Source organism: Chenopodium album, chromosome 3, assembly GCF_948465745.1.
Source record: "Chenopodium album chromosome 3, dcCheAlbu1.1, whole genome shotgun sequence".
NCBI classification, from domain to species: domain Eukaryota; kingdom Viridiplantae; phylum Streptophyta; class Magnoliopsida; order Caryophyllales; family Amaranthaceae; genus Chenopodium; species Chenopodium album.
The window spans coordinates 75,147,011-75,163,976 of NC_137836.1; the positions used below are offsets into that span (position 1 = coordinate 75,147,011).

The following is a 16,966-nucleotide window of genomic DNA, read 5'->3' on the forward strand; positions in this document are numbered from 1 at the left end:
ATGCAAAATGTATTTTTTAATAAAATAATAATATTTATTCTTAACTAAATTTTTTTATTGATTAAATTATTTATGAGTACAATATTAATTATTTTTATAATTATTTTATGCGAAATTTCATTTTTCATTAGTACAACATTAACGATTACAACATTGGAACATAATGATCGTACACCTATCATACAAACCAAATAAATTAACGATTACAAAACTATTTATTCATTTGTACGACCGTATTTTTGCCAAATATGCTCAACTAAATCATCTTTCAAAGAAAAATGGGTTTGGCTATCATTGCAACATAACTTGAAATCATAATGCATAATAAACTACTCTACTTTCCACCATACACTTCTTGAATTAGTTCCTCCTTCCACGCTTCTTCAGCTGGTGTAAGTGGCGTCGTTTTTGACATAATGGCTTGCAACATATCAAATTTCATCTTCTTCTCTTGTAATTCGACCTGTTTATTTTTCCTCTTTTCCTTTTCCCTTTCGAGGTCCAACCTTTGTTGTCGTAAATTTTCCTCAAAGCTTCTAACTTCAGTACAAGCCTGTATCTGTTCACCAATACTTAAAATTGCACTATCATGAGCAATAGCTTTTCCCTTACGCTTAGCCTTTGCTTTTTTTACCCCGTCGGGTCGGGGGGTATACCTCCTGATGAAAACCCACCAACGGGAACATCTCCTTCAGCTTCACTGTCAGTTCTCGATCTCTTTCCACTTCCACTGCTATCCTCGGTGTCCCCTTCCGAACGCAGTTGACAATCCTGTCATTCCTTTAGTGACAATGCCCATCTGATTTTCGGCCTCCACTTTGGGTCATTCTTTATCATTTCCCAAGCGTGGGGAAAAACAAAATTGTGTGATGGTTTGGATGATATATGGAACAACTTCGAGGCCTTTTGAATTCGATCAACTTCGTTGAATCCACTTCCAGTTAACGGACCCGCTTCATCATGACAACTTGTCCATAACAGTACATCTGCCGCCATCCTTCTCCAACGGTTCTCCAAACTCTTCGCATTTCTGGGTGGTAGTATTTCTGGCTGCCTAGCTTGAACCATGTCGTACGCCACAGATATTATTTGTCGCCAAAGTTCAGCTGCTTTCATGCCCGTACCCACTATCGCATTTCCACTGTATTTTAAATATAGCCCAATAAGAGCTTCATCTTCTGCGACTGACCAAATACGACTAGCTTTAGCGACTCGTTGGTTGGAACCCACCGGCATTCTTTGAGTCGACGGAGGGTATTGAGGTGTCTCAGGCACATTTTCTTCTTGGCTATCATCGTACTGAGAGTTACTTCCTTGGTAGACAGGAGGTGATTGCTCGTAATCAGTGTTTTCAGTTGGAATTTGTGGAGGTATTTGTTGTTGTGGAGGATTTTGCAGAGAGGTGTTGCTCATTCTTTGTAGGAAAAGTTGAAATTGAGGTTGATTCATGAAATTCTCATCTAAATCATTACAATTTTGAGAAAGTAGTGAGTAAAAGGGGTTATTGGGATCCATATCTATTTTTTTTAATTAATTTCAAAAACTAACACAATAATAACAATAATAATAATAATAATAACACAAATAAAAATAATAATAATAATATTAATAACAAAAATAATAATAACAACAATAATAATATTAATAACAATACTACTAAAATAATAACAATAATAATTATACTTCCAATAATAATAATAATAATTATTATTATTATTATTATTATTATTATTATTATTATTTTAATAATAATAATAATTATAATAATAATAATAATAATAATAATAATAATAATAACAATAATAATATTAATACTAATATTAAAAGGATGACTAATTATGAGGGAGAAATTGAGAGAAAATGTAAATACAACAAATTTATGTGAATTTTGGAAATATGAAAATATAGGCAAAATGGGTCTCTATTTGAAGGGAATTTTTTTTTTTTCTAGCCGTTGGTAATTTTTTTTTTTTTTTTTATTTTAAAAGCACAAAATAACGGTTACAAAAATATAACCGTTGCAATAATCAGGAATTTCCTGATTGGTCCAAGCTCCCTGACAGGACACGTGTCAGCGCCTGAAGATACAGTTCACTCAACGATTGCCTTTGGGTTCCGAACTCCATATGAACTTGCATTGGCCTTTCAAGACGCTTCTTTCCCAGATCGAGAGGTTTGAATGACTCATATGGCGGATTCAATGGTATCGCTTATTCCTTCAACATCTGCTTCAAAGAGCTAAGCCCGGGTGAGGCACAGGAAGGCTGGAAAGTGGTCCAAAATAAACGATTTTTTCCGTTTTTGTGTGTTAGTTATAACGGACTAGTTCCTATGGGTGGGTTCGACCCACCTGTTCCATTATAGGCTACTTTACGAAGGAGCACGCGCAACCATTGCCGTCTTGTCATTCCGAGTCATTCATTAAAAACGACGATTGTTCGTGAAGGTTTCCACAGAAAGACCCCTCAGTTCTGGGAGGAAGTTAGCAAAGTTAGACAAGATTGGAATGAGCATAGGAACATGTATTGATGTTTTTTCTTGCCGATTTTTTCCGTTTTTGTGTGTTAGTTATAACGGACCTCTTTTTTGGACTGAGCGGGTTAACAACCTTCCTCCGAAAAAGAAGACAGCAATTTCGTAGCTTCGCTACTCGGCTGTGCTCCCCCCGTGGGTGGGGGTCGCGTCCTTCGAAAATCCGAGAGACTGAAGACTGCCTGGAGGAAAGATCCCAACCGACTCCCGACCAGGAAGTAGCATTTGGGCAAAAAAGGGCCTGGAAACTTCTCGAGCTTCTATTTCTTCCCAAGAATCCTTTCACCATATTTTAGGCAAAAAAGGAGTAGAAACTTGTTTCGAACTGTCCCTTTTTTCCAGCTTTCCAGGTTGGTTCCCAAGTAAGACCTTGGTGAAGAGGTAAACACCTTCCAACTCTTAGCATCTGGGGAAAAATAGCGGGCCATTAAGCAACAAAACTGTGCGATTCTTCTATATGAAGATTGACCGGATTCATTTGAACAATAGATGTCTTTCACATCCAGCGTGCCAGTTGGTGGCGGGCGGGCGAGGGTGAGAGGAAAGATGGGAAGAGAAGGAACCCGACTTACCACTAGCGCCTATCCGTAGCAGCCCGCGTTTCCCGGTCCTTTTCTTTTAGTGCTTCGCTCTCGAAAATCGGATACCTTTTCGTTTTCATTTCTCCCATTTCTCACTTCACGCAGCATAGCGCCTTGCTATTTGCGTCGTTTCGTTTTCGGGGCATGCGAAGGTGTTCAAGCTTGTAGGAGGATCACGAACGCTACAGGTGTGGGAGCGACTCTCGAGGCTGGAGTACTTCCCTGGTACCTCCGTTCCTTGTCGCATAAGTAGCGACCTGCACGAATGGTGTAACGACTGCCCCGCTGTCTCCGACATGGACCCGGTGAAATTGAACCAACCTGACATAAGGCAATGCAATTGCTCGAGAGGGGTGTAGCTTGGAACCCGCCATGCCTTCAAGAGCACCTCCCTGGAACAAAATGCCTAAGCTAAGTCAAATGAAAATTTCCAGCTCCGTCAATCCGCTGTTCATTGATAGACGAAGCAAAAATGCGTTCCTCGTCATGTCATTAATATGTTTTATGTTTGCGCCAAATTTTAATCATAGTTTCCGCCCTCAATCCGCCGTCAGCTGTCGTGGGTTAGCCTTCCTCCATTAGTACTTCAGGAGAGCTTACGAGCTTGGGGTGGGTTCGACCCACAGAGCCAATTCCAATAGACTTATTGGAGGGTCCCATTGGAAGAAGAATTGGGGATCGGATGTGGGCGAAATTCTATGCCATGAAATTTTCTTCAAAAAAGTTATCCTTAAATGGTTGAAGGGTGGGGCTCCCCCTCTTTACCTGGAAGAGATTCCCCCACTTTTTTCTGGGTTTACGCACCTCGAAATGGTTCAATGGTCACTTACGATGATTTCAAAAAGACTTGAACATCCAAATCGGGGTCAATCCCAAGTCGGTAGGCAAAATAGGGGGTTTGCCGCCATGCTGCTATAATTTGTTACCCCCGTCGCGTCGCTCGTTTTAGATGGTCGCGTCGCTCGTTTTAGATGGCATATACAAGTCTCCGTGGGATCCTTCTCTTCTATATGAGATTTAGCCCCTCGCTTCATGCTTTCTCGTCCATTAGTACTTCCACACCCAACTGACTCAGCCAAGAGAGAGCCCATGGCGACTGCTTTCTCCCACTCATCCCTGGCCTAAAAAATTCTCGTAGAATCGAGAATGAAAGGGCCGGTAAAGCATCGGCTACACAACCATTGCCGCTGCTCTAAGGGTATAGCAGCCCGGCGTATTTTTATTTTTAATTAGAAAGAACGGTATAAAAATATGTTGCAATTTCTTTTGGAGAAGCCTGATTGTTGCTATACTGGTAGTTTTGTAACCAGTATGGAGCCGCTCCAAACCAAAGAAGGAGTTCAGGCACTTCCGTCATCGAAGGAGGCAGGAAAGGAACGCCCTCATCCCGGATTTTCTGCTGCCCAACAGACTTTGCTGTGCAACACCATAGCTGTCTCGTAGGCACCCTTTTCTTCAAGTCCGGAGACTCGGTTTTCTCAGTTACCTTGTCGCGTGAGAAACTTGCATTTTTCCAAGAATGTCTACTCCTTTTCACTCTGCTCCAAGAATGTCTACTCCTTTTTATTTTTTTAATGAAATTTTCCATGTTGCATTTTTATTTTTAATTAGAAAGAACGGTATAAAAATATGTTGCCGGATCGAAGAAGCGGCAGATCAAAATATGGTGCAGAAAAACAGTTGAGAGTGTCCTTTGCTAGGCTCCTTATTGAAATGGTACGATGTTACTCTGCGCTTGCTACAAGTAAACTAAGTGGGCGAACACTCGGCCCAGCGGGCGAACATGCCGGGCTCCGGCTCCGCGCACCTGCTGACACCTTTCGAAGCCCACGGGGGGAGCACAGACACAGCGGATTCGGCCCTACCCACGTATACAATGCAAACGGTTAAGCTGCCAGAAGAGCACAGCAGAGAGCTCAATCCATTTTCGCGCGAGGAAGGTAATCAAAAAAGAAAGAAGAACCCCATTGGGCAGTCTTTACCCTTCCCCCAAGTCGGTAGGCAAAACAGGGGGTTTGCGGCTTTCTTGAATGTTCCTTTTTTCGAACATTCCAGGTTGGTTCCCAAGTAAGACCTTGGTGAAGAGGTAAACACCTTCCAGGTTCCCAAGTAAGACACCAAGGATGGCCAGGCCCCGGTTCCCGGGGTTAGCAGCCTCGAGAGGGCGCCTTTGCCCGGGAAATATGCGGAAACCGACTCGACGCCATGCTGCTATAATTTGTTACCCCCGTCGCGTCGCTCGTTTTAGATGGCATAACGTAAAAGCTCCTTCTCATCCTTGTATTTTTTTGGGATACCCAGACTTTCATACTTCCCTGAACACAAACAAAATATTTCCGGATACGCTCACTTTTCTTATAGACCTCGGGGTCTGCTCGGGGTTCCCTTTCCCCTTGGCAGATAGAGCGGTTAGGAAACTATGTGAACCAAAGGCCTTTCTTCATTCTATAGGGTATTGAGAAACTAATACTATTAGCTTAGCTAGCGAGCGCGAACAGCAGGCACAATAGAAAGGCAGTTGGAAGCAGGCGATAGAAGGAAAGAGCAAATCAAATGAATGGGAAAGGAAGCTTTTCTGATGGTATGCCTCTAGGAATCTCTGGTACTTTCCTCGTCACACCGGATCTTCTTTCTATGCAATTGGGCGATCTGGCTGCTATACCCTTAGAGCAGAGCGAAGTGGAGGGTTTGACTTCAAGGACTATATTGAAATCTCAGGAAATCCTTCAAAAGTGGAAAAGGGGGGAAAGCTCTCTGTTCCTAGCTCCATAGAATTCAACTTCACCAGGAAGTAGCCATCATCATGGATCTCCGATCGGGAAACCGTATCCAAGCTCCGTGGCTAGTCTGCGCTCTTTGGACTTTTCCTAGTACTACGATTTTACGACGATTCGAAATTCTCGTCCTCGGCGATTGGACTCCTTGTCAGAAATGTCAACTGGTTGGCAAGTTTTTGGCCTTATCTTGCAGGTGGCGACGACGCGGCTTACATGTCTCCTGCCACTAAAATTGAAAATCCGAATTCGAGGTTGGGGCGAATTCGGGGCGCAAGGGTAAAAAGCTGTCTATCCCGAGCAGATAAGAGGCCCTTCGGTCGAAGACTTCCAGGCGGTTTTAGTATTCCTTCTCGAGCTTCTATTTCTTCCTCTTGAGCGATAGAAAACCGAGCAGTCAAACCCAGCAGTAGCATGTATTGAAACTTTTTTACGATCTTAGGCTGGAAACGGCTTCTCCGCAAAAATATGGTGAAAGGATTCTTGGGAAGAAATAGAAGCTGGAAAAAAGGGAAGGCTTTTTTACGATCTGCTGTAAACTTTTTTACGATCTTAGGCTGGAAACGGCTTCTCCGCAAAAGCTGCAGCAGATCGACTAGGAGGAAGATTGCAAACATGGAGTTAGAAGAAAGGAGTGCCCGGGCTCGTGGTACCTCCTGCTCACCCTTCTCTACAGACCGCACTCCATCTTTCTTCCCAACGAGCGCTAGAGCCGACTGAAGGCACCGGGAATCATACTTTAGCTGATGATTTCAAAAAGACTTGAATCTTCTGTCGGCTGGAAAGAAAGACCTACACCTACTATCGAGGGGGTTTTGGGGGGAAACGTTCCTTTCCGTGGAGTTTGGCCCTCGCCCCCCCGGGGCCCAGATAAAGAATAGTTTAGTGATTGATATCAAAGAGAGTCTCAGTCTAGTCACTCAACTAATCAACGAAAAAAGTGCTCTCTGAACCGAACGTGAAAGTTGTTTTCCATCAGACGGCTGATATTGAGAAATGAGGAAGCATGAAGGTTAACCAAGTGCCTTAGGTATGTAATCGCTTAACGCGAGACGTTAGCATTCCAGACTTTAAGTCTTCAGATTCCTAGCTATTTTGCTTCCCCATTTGCCCAAAGCCAAGTCACTATGCTATCTCCTACTACAGGTATAGCCTAAAAAAAGAATCTTTTTCTTTTTTGGACTCATTGGACTTCCGACCTGAGATGGTACAGAAAAGTGTTAGTTGTTACCGAGAAAAGGTCCCATCCTTCAATATCATGATTGGGTCAACCAGGCTCTCTCTTGGCTGAGTCAGTTGGGTCGGAAACCGACTCGACCATCCATATGAGTCATTCAAACCTCCGATCCCGAGGTCTATAAGAAATAGAAGCTCGAGAAGGAATAGAAGCTTCGGGGGGAGTAGAAACTTGTTTCGAACTGTCCCTTTTTCCAGCTTCTATTTCTTCCCAAGAATCCTTTCACCATATTTTAGGCAAAAAAGGAAGGCTGCTCAAACCCACATTTTGAGATCTTCGAACATATTCGAGGGCCTGAGCAGCCGCCCCTGGAACCACAGGGCGTCCAGGAGTACTATCAACATTTACTAGGAGAGCAGCCTCGAAATGGTTCAATGGTCACTTACGATGATTTCAAAAAGACTTCTGCGGCAGAAAAAATGTCTAGCCGACGTAGGCTGAGGCCATTTCGATAAGCGTGATTTTCAACAAGGTGGAAATTCTCGTATTCTCTATGTACATGTTCCTGTGGCTCGGTTGACCAACAACGGAATGGGACAGGGCGTTTTGAGGTAGTCGCTCACCCGCAGGTCTTTCTCATATATAAGCGTTTTCCCGGGAAAAATGCTAGGAGTTTGGCCCTCGCCCCCCCGGGGCCTTTTTATTTCTCGGTAACACGTTCAGTCCGGTTCAGTTCAAGTGGTGAGCGAAGTGCTTCCTCGCGGGAGACATGGTCCAAGCCCGGTGAAGAAATGAAGAAAAATTTAAAAGATTCTGCTCGTGAGCGGTGCAACCCAGATGCTGTAAGCTTCGGAGCTCAAAAAATCTCTTTTCGTCCTATGAACTTTAAGACATGAAAAGACGATGTCCTAACCACTGAACGAAAGGGACCAAAAAGGTTGATCAGGCTACAAAGGATCTTGAGAGCATGGGGGAGCCGCTCCTTAATCCGGTAGTGAATCACCCACTAAAAAAAGAGGCAAGCCTTCCTTGAAGGAGAGGTTACGAAGTAACTCGAACAACGGGAGAGGTCAAAAAACGGGTCAATAAGATAAGGCATTCAGAGGAACTTCGGGAAATAGACAGAATCTGGTTCTGTGGGGGAAGGAAGACCTGACTTCAGGAGTGGAGGTAGTTTACTTGCTTACTCAAGAGAGTAAGGTAGTTTTTACTTACTTACTTGGGATTTCTACTTGCCTTAGATCACTATCGAGGAAGAGAAACTCATAGCACAGACGATCCTTACCCGTGAAGCCGAAGACGATGTTACTGATGTAAATCTGCTTCACTCTGCTCTAAGGGTATAGCAGCCGTCTGCAGGCGTGTTCGTTTTGGCTCCCGAGCCTGGTTGAAAAAAATTGGGCGTGCTGACGTGCCTGTCAGGGGTGCATTTAATATTTTTTTTTCTTTTCCTTTCCTCAAAACGCTGCGTTTTGAGTTGAAGCGCAGCACACGCTTCCTCAAAACGCTGCGTTTTGAGGCGTGGTGAGCAAAAAAAACTCTATTGGCAGCGTCGCACGTGGGGCCCACTCATTCTTGGTCTGATTTTAATTTTGCCCAAACTTTGATCAAAAAATGTTTTGCCCATGGGCATTTTTTATTTAGCCCATTGATGGGGACTTTTATTTTTGGATTAAAACCCAAAAACTCCCCATGGGCATTTTTCTCCCCATTGGTGAGAGTGCTCGAAGAAGAGATCAGAATATCATTAGTAATTTTACAGATTTGATGGCAAGATGTGACCTCATTTAAGTTTTATTCAGTAAAAACCTACATAAGAAGAAGAGATCAGAATATCATTAGTAATTTTACTGATTTGATGGCAAGATGTGACCTCATTTATAGGAGTAATTTTTTTCTCCTGCCTAGCTAAAACTAGGGGTGCTGATCAGATTGATCAGCTTGCGAGCAACTCAAACTCGACTCGAGATGTAAATGAGCATCTCTAACTCGACTCGATAAGCTCGTGAGCAACTCGATAATATGTTTTATTAATATAGAATTTACAAAAAAAATTATCATGTTTAAACAAATTTGACACTTTATAAGTGCTAATTTATATCTTCAAAAAAGAAAGAGTACTAAATCTTTATAATAAAGATATATAAAAAAGAAAACAATATAAGTGAACGAAAAAATAAAGGTATATAATTATTTTGAGGGCCAAAACTTTAACGAGTAGATAGTAAGCTACTCGACTCGAAACTTTAATGAGCATAAAAATTGAGCACATATATAAATTTTTCGAGTCGAGTACCCCTCATCTCGTGATCGACTCGCTCGATTAGCACCTCTAACTAAAACACAAGCAACAAGAAAATCAAAGCCAAAGTAACTACTAATTTGAACATAGTAATATACTCTAATCCGTAGACATACTATCTCTATTTTTTATTATTGTGCAAAAAGAAATATTTTTTAACTTATAATAATACCCCTTTATTGTGCATAATAAGAATATCTCTTTATTGGAGACATACATAGAAAAAATAAAATAAAAAAAGCAGTATAAGAATAAATCTCTTTGGTATTAGAATATGATGGAGGATTGGAGGTGTTATTTACCAAGTGCTACGTACGAAGTATATCTTATGCATGCCCAAGAAGTGTAAGAAAGTTTATTGTTTTGAGTTATCACTCATGGGTAGTTAGCAGCTGGTGCTCAGGCTAAGACTAGAATAGATCCGGTCTACAATAACTTATTGTAGACCAAACCTTCTAGTGTACCATACGAATGTGATTATATCATACGAAATGTGATTATATTATTACAAAAATGATTATGTCATCTTGAAACTATTATGTAAATGTATCACTCAAAAAGTGAATTTATCATTATAAAAAGTATCAAATAGTAAATTACATCATTCAAAAGATGATTTTTAAATTTTATCATCCTAAAGATAATTATATAATTTCATTAAATGGTTTAATATGAGATCAAAATATGACTCACAAAAAGATAATTATATCATCTAAAAAAGTGATTATATCATCCAGAATGTGATTATATTATTTGAAAATGTCAAATTTTGGGTCTACAATAATTTATTGTAGATCGGGGTCCATACAAGACCAATTGTATGATGAAAGTGCCAGATATTGATTTTGATCCAAAGTAAATCATGTCCTAGTTTCAATTTCCGTTTTTGAGTTTATTATAACGGACTATTATTGGTTTATTAAATGAGATAAGTATTATACTAATATGATACGGAGTATAATTTCTCCAACTCGAGGACTTAGGGCCTGTTTTCATACGTTTATTTTCAGTTCAGTTCAGTTAATGGGAACAGACCCTTATCCGTCTCTTTCACAAAAAAAAAAAAAAAAAAAAAAAAAAAAAAAAAAAAAAAAAAAAATCATCATCTCAATCACCAAGATAAAATGACCTGAGGGATAAGATTATGTATACAATTAAGTCTATCATCAATACTTTTACTCGGATAATATCAATTAAGTCTATCATCAACTCAATCACCAAGATACTTCTACTCGGAGATGAAGAACGATAAAGGCCACTATTTAACTACTCCATAGCTCAACCTCAAGTATATGAGGCGCAATTGTGTGCATTATAGGCCATAAAATGATAGGATAAAGGTTTAATCACCTTAAATAACAATATGAATTTTTAAGGGACTAACTAGTGAATAACACATATTTTTCTTTCATACATTAGATGACAAAAACATTACTCCGATGATGATGCTTACATAACCTTTCACACATTTCTTTTTTAACCTTTTCACCAACTATTGTTTTATCACTATGTATTTATTTTCACTTATCTAGATCATCACACAATAATCTTTCCAAAGATTCCAGCTACAAGAAGAGACGAGTTGCCAAAACAAAGAAGAAAAAAATTGAAGTAATGCGGTAATTACATATAAAAACAAATCAAAATTAGTAGCTACTCCGTAATAGCTATGGAGTACTAATCTATGTCCCTCTGTACTTTAATATGTGCATTATCTGGATTCAGTTACTTAAGCATATGTTCGTAATCCAACAATATTTTATACTTGTATTATGATTAGTACGGAGTATAATAGACGAAATATATATGACAAAAAAAAAAAAAAAAAAAAAAAATCAAGTTAAGCTAATACTCCTGTATAAAATAATGCACAAAGCTAATACTCTTGTACTACCTCAAAATCATGTTATGTGTAACTTTAGGATATTATTTGCGTGATATTGTAAAATTACATATAATACGATCCTCAGGTATTGTAATATTTCACTTATACTCGGTCAATCAGTGATTTATAAAATGGATAAAGTAATCCAGTGACTGAGTATAACAATCATCCACTTTTTCCAATCAGTTAGTTAGCTTCACTCTCTCTCCACTCCCTCTCCTTTATTCACGCCAACAATTCTCACTTCTCTTTCAACTCCTACCATCTTCTTCTTCTTCTCTCAATGACCATTCCATCAAAATACAGTCACAACTAAACAAAAAATCAATCAAAACCTTCATTTTCACCATATTTTTCAACTCCTCTGTTTTTCAAACATTCTCCAAATTCAACAACAATGACAGAACTTTGCTTTCAAAACACCAAATCTACCACAAAAACCAAGAAGAATTCCTCTAAATTCACTAATTTTTGCTCTTTTATTCTATCTCACCCACTCTATTTCTCTTACTTAATCTTCTTCTCCCCTTACCTTATCAAACTCCTATCTTTTCTCTCTCCTCTGTTCTTCACCACTTCTCTTCTTCTTCTCTCACTCTTTACTACTATCATTCCACTCAAATCCATCATCAACTCCAAAGAGGGTTTACTTCTTACAGCTTACAATTCAATTTCAGAGAATTTACGGCCAAATTCAGAGGATGAAGATGAGAATTCAACCCACATTGAAGAGTTTGAAGTTTACAAGGTTGTCTTCGATATTCCCACAATTGAAGAAAACCCAGTTGAGATTGAACAAATTCAACAAATCCCAGAAAAAATTGAGAAGATTCAAGAATACCCAGTTGAATTTTTCGAGGAAAATGCTTCAATTGTGGGAAAAGGAACAGGGGATTTGTGTGAAAGTTTGACTATGGAGACAGAAAAAGTTGGCACAAACCCCAAAAAGGTTAAAAAAGAAGAAGAATTGAAAAAAGTTGAGTCAAAAATAGGATCCGAGGCAATTAAAACACCAAATAGCAGGTCATTTAAGGTTGATGATGAGAAAAAATTCACTGAGACATTTTCACAAACACTTGGCGGGCAACCTTATATGGGGAGTTTTGGGTCAATGAGGAAAGAAAAAGAATGGAGAAGAACTTTGGCATGTAAGATTTTTGAAGAAAGGCATAATGGAAGCAATAATCAAGCAGCTATTAATGGCGGAGGAGGTGAAGAAGGTATGGATTTGTTATGGGAAACTTATGAAACAGAGTTGTTAAACAAGATTAATAAGCCTAAGAAGGTTGCAGAGGTTACTAAAAAAGGAAAGAAGAAGGAAGAAAAAATGGAGGATTTAATGATGATTAATGAAGATGAAGATGATTATTATGAAGATAATGGTAAATTTTGTTGTTTACAAGCTTTGAAGTTGTCTGCTGGGAAGATGAATCTAAGTATGGGGATGAAATTTTCTAAGGCTTTTAAGGGGATTGGATTTTTACAAAATCATGCTAGAAAGCAAGCGAAAAAAGGGTACAAGTAATTTTTTTTTTTTTTTTTTTTTTGGAATTTTTTGTTTTAATGTTTTTATATTTCTTTGTATGATTATTGGTTAATTTGGTAATGTATACGAAGCAGTAAATAAATGTTTTAATCTGAGAAATTAATAAAATCATCCACTGAAGGAAAAAAAAAAGAGTAAATATGTTTTGTTTTTGTGAATAAGGTTTGTAATTTTGTACTTCATCTTAAGGTTTGTAAAATCATCCATTAAGGATTGTACACCAAATCATCCACTAGATTTTGGGCTGGTTGTTAGTTTGTTACGCTTGAGGATGTTTTAGAGTCAGATTATTGCTTTTTTTTAAAAGAAAAAAAAAATCAGATTATCGCTTTGCTATCAATAAAAGTTCATATGGCATTAGCCCTCCTTCCATCCGAGGGTTCAATTCTCACTCCAAACAAGTAAGATCTCCATCGATCTTATTTGTAAGAGAACTCTCCTTACCCAAGTACGGAGTAAAATACTCGTAATAAGGTAAATTATGGATTGTGTTTCCCCTTTGATATGACAAAGATAATCATACATCAGAGAAATTATGATGTCCCCTTAGTTTTACCTGAATAAAAACCTACTTTAAAACTTTGATCAGGAAACATACACATTGATAATCGATTTTGTTGTTGCAAGCTTATGTAACATACTGTATAAGTTGTGGTACCAAGAATTGTTCAGCCAAGGTAACTCGATCTAGCCTAGTACGATGTACATAGTATAATATGGAGTACGAAGTATAGGTCTTCGTGATTTTCATTTACACAAGTTAAATTGTGTACTAAACTCTTAAATTATCGACGAAAATTATGAGAAAGTGTGTAAAAACAAATGCGAGAGATATATAAGCATAGAAAGGATCTCATTGTTTAGCCTTTCAAATATAAAATACTATTGTTCGGACTTGAACAAAAACACTAAAACTAGTCTTATTCATGAACAAATTATTATTTAAAATAGAATTTCAATCAATTTCCTTGTTTGATCAGCTCAAGTGCAGCAGGTAAACTTGGAAGGCCGGGGATGGCACCCTTCTGGGTTGTGCAAAGAGCTCCACAAGCGTTCGCCAGGGTTAATGCCTCCTTAAGCTTATCTTCATCCTGTTCATATTGTTATAAAGATTAATTAATTGACAACATAAAAATAGAACCAAAAGATCTAAACAAAAGGACTAAAGTATGTTATTTAGAGAACATTAAATTATTCATATTACAAAGAGTAATGTATGTAATAATAGGAGGAATTGAGATTGAAAATTGTTAATGTTACCTTCAAAATTGAAGAATCCTTAGCAAGTGAATAGAGAAAAGAACCAACAAATGCATCTCCTGCTCCTGTTGTATCAACGGTGTTTACTGAATAACCCTTCAATGATCCTTTATAATCCTGCAAATTATTCAAATTTCATCTAATAATCAATTTTCTATTCCAAAAGTTTTAATTATACTTTTATTTATGCAAGAGTATAACAACATATAAACAAGTATAACAAACCTTGGTGTAGTATCTACAACCCTTCTCTCCGTATGTAACAAGGAGGAGCTTGAGGCCGTCGAACCACAATTTGTTCACCACTTCATCATCACTAGCATCTCCACCAGTTAAGAATTCAACCTCTTCATCACTCACCTAATTCAATCAAAGCAATATAGAGTTTAATTATAACAATCAATGTTAAGACTAGAATTAAAATTAAGATTATCATTATATTGAAGAGCACAAACGAACCTTAATGATATCGGCCTCATTCCAAATACTCATAATACCCTCCTTAGCAGCCTGAGGGGAAGGCCAAAGAAGTAGTCGCAAATTAGGGTCATAAGAAAGGAGAACCCCGGCCTCTTTAGCAGTTTTCATAGCCGCGATATGAGCTGACCTACAAGGCTCAGTGATCAAGCTTATCGAGCCATAGTGAAACACTTTAGCTTGCTTGATTAGGTCAAGAGGTAACTCCGATGATTCTAAGAGCATATCTGCACTAGGGTTCCTGTAAAACATAAATTCCCTTTCACCGTTTTTCTTCAATGTAACAAATGCTAGGGCAGTCCTAGCTACCTTGTCGAAACACACTCCTTCGATGTTTACACCATTTTTATCGAGTATGTCCACGAGCATCTTACCAAACTCGTCATCCCCAACCTATAACACAATTACATAAATTAAAACATGAAATCAATTTATTACGGAGTAGAATTTTTCTCGAATTTAGTGGATTTAACTGTTAGGAGAATACAAGTACACGTACAATTAGGGTTTGTCATTGATCAAGCAAATCAAAACAATATTTTAATACTAACATATAATCAATTAATCAAAATATTGATAATCTTTAAATTGAACCTTAATTTAAATCATCAAATCAAAACAAATAAGAAATTAAAAAAATTGGGTAACTATAATCTATCAACATTCTTGATAAAAAAAAAAAAAAGTTCTCCAATACTAGGTTTCAAAAATATTTACGAATCAACTAATTCGATTTAAATTAATGGTTGATAAATAACTTGTTTATTGTGTTACTAGCAATCATACTAATTCAATTTGGAATAATAATGTTATCGCTAATTTTACTTTTTCTTTTAAGTATAAGAAAAAGGGAAAGGATTAGGATCCCCTTCTCACAAGAGGCGAATAATATTTCGCTAATAAGGTTGCAAAAAATTTACGAGTATTATATTATGATTGGAGATAAAAGGGTGATGGAATTATATTACCTTTCCTACGAAGGCGGAGGTGCCACCAAGCTTAGTGATGGCGCATGCAACGTTAGCGGGTGCACCACCAGGAGCCTTGATGAATCCACGAGATTCAGCCAACGAAACACCGGCTTCATCCGGTACAAAATCGATCAACATCTCTCCAAAGGACACGATTGAAGGTGTTTTTGCCATTGTTTAGCTATGAATGATGAACTATATGAACTAATCTTGAAATTTGGAGTTTTTAGGCTAAAAGAAGGAATTGAAAATTAGGGTGAGGATTGATGAATGTATGGAGGGGTATTTATAATAAGCAATTAAGTGATATTCAATCCTAATCCGTTTTGATTTAGGATTTGGTTGATGTAAAAATATCCATAAATTTATTTTGATTATATCTTATACTCCCTCCGTTTGATAATGTTAGTCCCACATGAATCAATCACATAAAATAAGAAAAGAAATATACGGAGTATTTAGAATCTAATATTAAAGTACAACATAATTCATAATTAGTTTATCTTATTTAATTTTTTTATTAGGAAAACACAAGTCATAATTGCATAATTTAAGGTAAAGATTTCCTTACTTAGAGTCATGTCATTAATCCACAAATTATTAATTCAAAAAAAAATAAGTTATAAATGAAATATATTAATATGGGTATATCTTTTTGAAAAGCGAAGGGAGTACTATATAAAAGTTTTCAATTTCTTGTACCATAATTAATTGATAATTAATCCAATAAAAGCCTCTTTAATCAATTTAAGAAAGTAATTATTATACCTAATAAATTTTTAATTTAATTTAAGAAATTTATTATTATATTTAGTAATACGTATGGTATAATTTTAGTGATTAAATTTTTTTTATATGGAACTGGTTTATTTTATTTAATTAGGAATGTACTTCGTATATTGTTTTTGGGGTAATAGTATATTGTGTTCCACTAATCACTATGCTATTTATTAATTTTTCCTTTAAGATATTTTAATAATCCAGTTATCTATAATATATTATCATTTAGATAGAACTTCCTGTTCGTTCCCCTTATTAGCTTTATCTTGAGTTAAGTACAATAGTGGGGTCTAAGTTTTTAATTTTTTCACCTTTTGGGACCCATGTTTTTTTTTTCACCGTTTGGGACCTCATGTGCAATTTTCGGTGTACATTTAACTAAGTTGAGTTAAATAACTTAGTCCCTTAGTTAAGAACTTAGTCGGTTAGAAAGTTGGTAGAAAAAAAAAACTTAGTCCCCTATAAAACTTAGACCCCTAAAAGCATTTTTCTGACAGATTTGATTGGTGGCCTTCCAAAAAGAGACACGTGTGTGCTTGGGGTATTGGAAGTGTATGCAAGAAGCTTCATTTTGGTATAAATTTAAATCAGCCTCATAATCGTATAATCAAACAGATATAGCTGTTCATATATGTTACGGCTCATAGGTGGTGTACTTTTAATCTACTAATAGGTGGTGTA

At 37.5% G+C, this 16,966-nt stretch overlaps 1 protein-coding gene across 1 annotated transcript; it reads right to left on the reverse strand.

Moving 5' to 3' along the window:
* Positions 1-13,756: 13,756 nt before the first annotated feature.
* On the reverse strand, positions 13,757-15,679 carry LOC145624213 (putative fructokinase-5). Its single transcript, XM_081677213.1, has 5 exons — positions 15,503-15,679; positions 14,517-14,927; positions 14,283-14,417; positions 14,058-14,174; positions 13,757-13,888 (listed from the first exon to the last, which is right to left on the reverse strand). Exons 1-5 carry the CDS (start codon positions 15,677-15,679, stop codon positions 13,757-13,759), a joined length of 972 nt encoding a protein of 323 aa, XP_081533339.1.
* Between the last annotated feature and the right edge of the window lie 1,287 nt (positions 15,680-16,966).

Excerpts from the sequence above, each read along its gene's own strand:
- LOC145624213 (XM_081677213.1), bottom strand. The coding sequence starts at position 15,679 with ATGGCAAAAACACCTTCAATCGTGTCCTTTGGAGAGATGTTGATCGAT. Across the intron at positions 14,928-15,502 it reads CCTCCGCCTTCGTAGGAAAG|GTTGGGGATGACGAGTTTGG; the intron begins GTAATATAATTC and ends ATTGTGTTATAG. Across the intron at positions 14,175-14,282 it reads GTTGTAGATACTACACCAAG|GATTATAAAGGATCATTGAA; the intron begins GTTTGTTATACT and ends AATAATTTGCAG.